The sequence below is a fragment of the Electrophorus electricus genome, chromosome 2 (genome assembly GCF_041902795.1).
Source record: "Electrophorus electricus isolate QZ-2024a chromosome 2, ASM4190279v1, whole genome shotgun sequence".
NCBI lineage: Eukaryota > Metazoa > Chordata > Actinopteri > Gymnotiformes > Gymnotidae > Electrophorus > Electrophorus electricus.
In genome coordinates, this window is record NC_137498.1 from 35,091,735 (window position 1) to 35,094,234 (window position 2,500).

At 43.1% G+C, this 2,500-nt stretch overlaps 1 protein-coding gene across 31 annotated transcripts in view; it reads right to left on the minus strand.

The window, feature by feature from the left end:
* The window catches only part of clasp2 (cytoplasmic linker associated protein 2), a 73,434-nt gene that overhangs the window by 40,765 nt on the left and 30,169 nt on the right, over nt 1-2,500 (minus strand). For 30 of the 31 annotated variants that reach the window (XM_081700875.1, XM_081700813.1, XM_081700854.1 and 27 more), the window contains exons 5-6: nt 2,062-2,137; nt 1,296-1,393 (exon numbers count right to left, since the gene is read on the minus strand). In XM_081700875.1, the coding sequence (XP_081557001.1) occupies nt 1,296-1,393; nt 2,062-2,137 (174 nt within the window). Of the gene's footprint in view, nt 4-1,295; nt 1,394-2,061; nt 2,138-2,500 lie in introns of those variants that run through there. The other variant, XM_081700952.1, reaches the window with a different exon arrangement.

A 2,500-nucleotide genomic window follows, 5' to 3' on the forward strand; every position in this document is an offset into this window, starting at 1 on the left:
AAAATCCCAAGCTCCCTACAGTAACACGCACTTAACATAGTTCCTACTAACAAAAAAGTGTCAACAGGCAACATTTTATTTGACACTTATTTTATGTGGTTCTTTGAGGCTACCAAGAAGCATGTCTCTATTTGCAGCGACCTCAAACACAAGTGCTTCTATTTTAGCTGCAGGAAAATATCTTCTTGTATCCTCCCATTTGAGGCCCTTCCTTCTTACATGTTTGGTGACTGGGTCCTTTTATTGGCTCAGCGTCATTACACAAGTCTTAGGGTGGGTTTCATGTAAGAATGTAGGAGAGAAATCCATATATACACACAGACACACACGTTTAAAATGGTTAATGTGCTAAAATCAACCACTTGTATTGAACAAAAGCAGAAAAAGTAGACAGACAAAAACTAATTTCCCAAAATGGACTATGTACGCTTTTGCAACTTTACATTAATATGCAACTTTGATTAATAACGGCCATTAAGGGGGAAGTTGAGAAGAATGCAAGTTCTGTCTAGCTGACAGCTGTGTGCCCTGGCTGAGTGCACAGTCTCAACCCTATACGTGTCGAGGCAGTAAATATCAATGAGAGAGGGACTGTTTGAGGAGACCGAACAGAGTGGACAGTAGGAGGACAGAAGAACAGGCACACACCCACACACACCCACACATACCTTCTCTGCTTCCAGACCAGTGACGAGCCATTTTCCCATTTCTTCAGAGTTTACATTAAGCCAAAGGAATCAGCCTCATTTAATTAACCTTAACATAACCAACATATATCCTATACCTAAACGCCTGAGCACATGATGGATGTTCACAGACTGCTCCCACAGCTGCTGGTCATCAAACCTTACTGGTGACCCACGAGAGGTCGCTATCTGGCTCGCCACCGAAGGTTTGGCTACCTAAGCTTTCCTTATCTGTCAGCCATTTGTGAGCGCACCCCTGACGTGCTTCCTCATCATCACAAAATGACTACTTGGCTTCCAACCATTCATTTTGCAATCGTTTGTTGAAGCCGCTTCTGGGAGATAAAGGTTGTATACAGAAGACTTCAATAGATGCAGTTTGGCTGCAGCTTACCAGGACCAGTGTCAGAAATGGCTTTGTTGGTAACAAAGGGCCACAGTCACAGCGTGTGCATACATTTTTAGTACTTATATACTCTGTACTAATATGTTGAGGGTTTAAGAGATTGGTAGACTTCTTGTAGTTACACAGTAAATTATTTATAAATTATTATTTTCATTAGAGTTTGTTTGTGTGTATAACAGAGTCAAAGCTGAATGCAGACTGACCGTGCAGCTGGGAGTCCTCGCTTGCCCAGGTCAGCCCTCACTCGCTCGCCCACGTGCCGATACACTTCCACCAAGGCTGATATTCCAGCTTCACGCACCTACAGAGCACATAACACTTGCTAACAGTTGCAAACTCCAGTCTGCCATCATCAAAACATCCCAACACACACCTACATCTAGCTTACCCCACCAATCTCTTTAAAGTAAGTAATTTGCTGGGGTGACTTCTGAAGCCTCAGCTTTCCTCTGTCCTTAAAATGTTCTCAAGCCTCAGCCTTTCTCTGCCCTTAAAATGTTCCTCCCCAGGCCCTGTTCCCTCCCTCCCCACACTGTACAGATTCAGATAAACCACACACACAGAAACTTATCTGGTAGTAACTTGCATTGGTTTTTTTTGTTTGTTTGTTTATCATCCAGTGCACAGAATTGTTTAGTAGTAGCTCCAAGTAGAACCAGGCCAGTGGTAGCTCAGTGGTTAAGGGACTTGACTAGTAATCAGAAGGTTGCCAGTTAAAACGCCGCCACCACCAAGTTACCACAGTTCGGCCTGTAAGCATGGCCCTCAACCCTCACTTGCTCAAATTGTATTCAGTCATAATTGCAAGTCACTTTAATATAAAAGTTATGCATCAAAGCACCTTGACAAAGTCTAGTCCCTTTCACTTACTAACACTACAAACTGGGATGTTCTGGATAAGTGACAGACACAAAAATAGCCATGCAGCAATACCACAAACTGAGATATGAATAGAAAACAGATTCATACTTGGGGGTTCTGGTCTCCTGTTAGGGCACACAGATGTGGCACAAATTTACTCAGACTCAGGGGCTGGGCACCATACCTGAAAAAGAAAGAGAAAGACAACTACTACAACCAAACAGAACAAGAAATCATAGCAAAAGTGAGCATGCTTAGGTTTCCATGACAGGTGATGCCTGAACCTTAATGTACGTTAATGGAGCTCCTTGGAAATAGTGAATATTTTACTGTCCCTCTGAAATGTCCCACTCTCCCACCCTGCACTACCAAAAACCACACAGCAAAAAACCCAAAGACGCCCTGTATTAACAATAACTGGCACCTTACATTCCAGCAATGTCTCTGCTGTGTCCATATGCATGAGCATAGTGGAGGAGAGAGGATTATTGTGTGGAAAGGCTCAAGCATTATGCTACATAGCACCTTTTATTCCCTCACTGCTGCT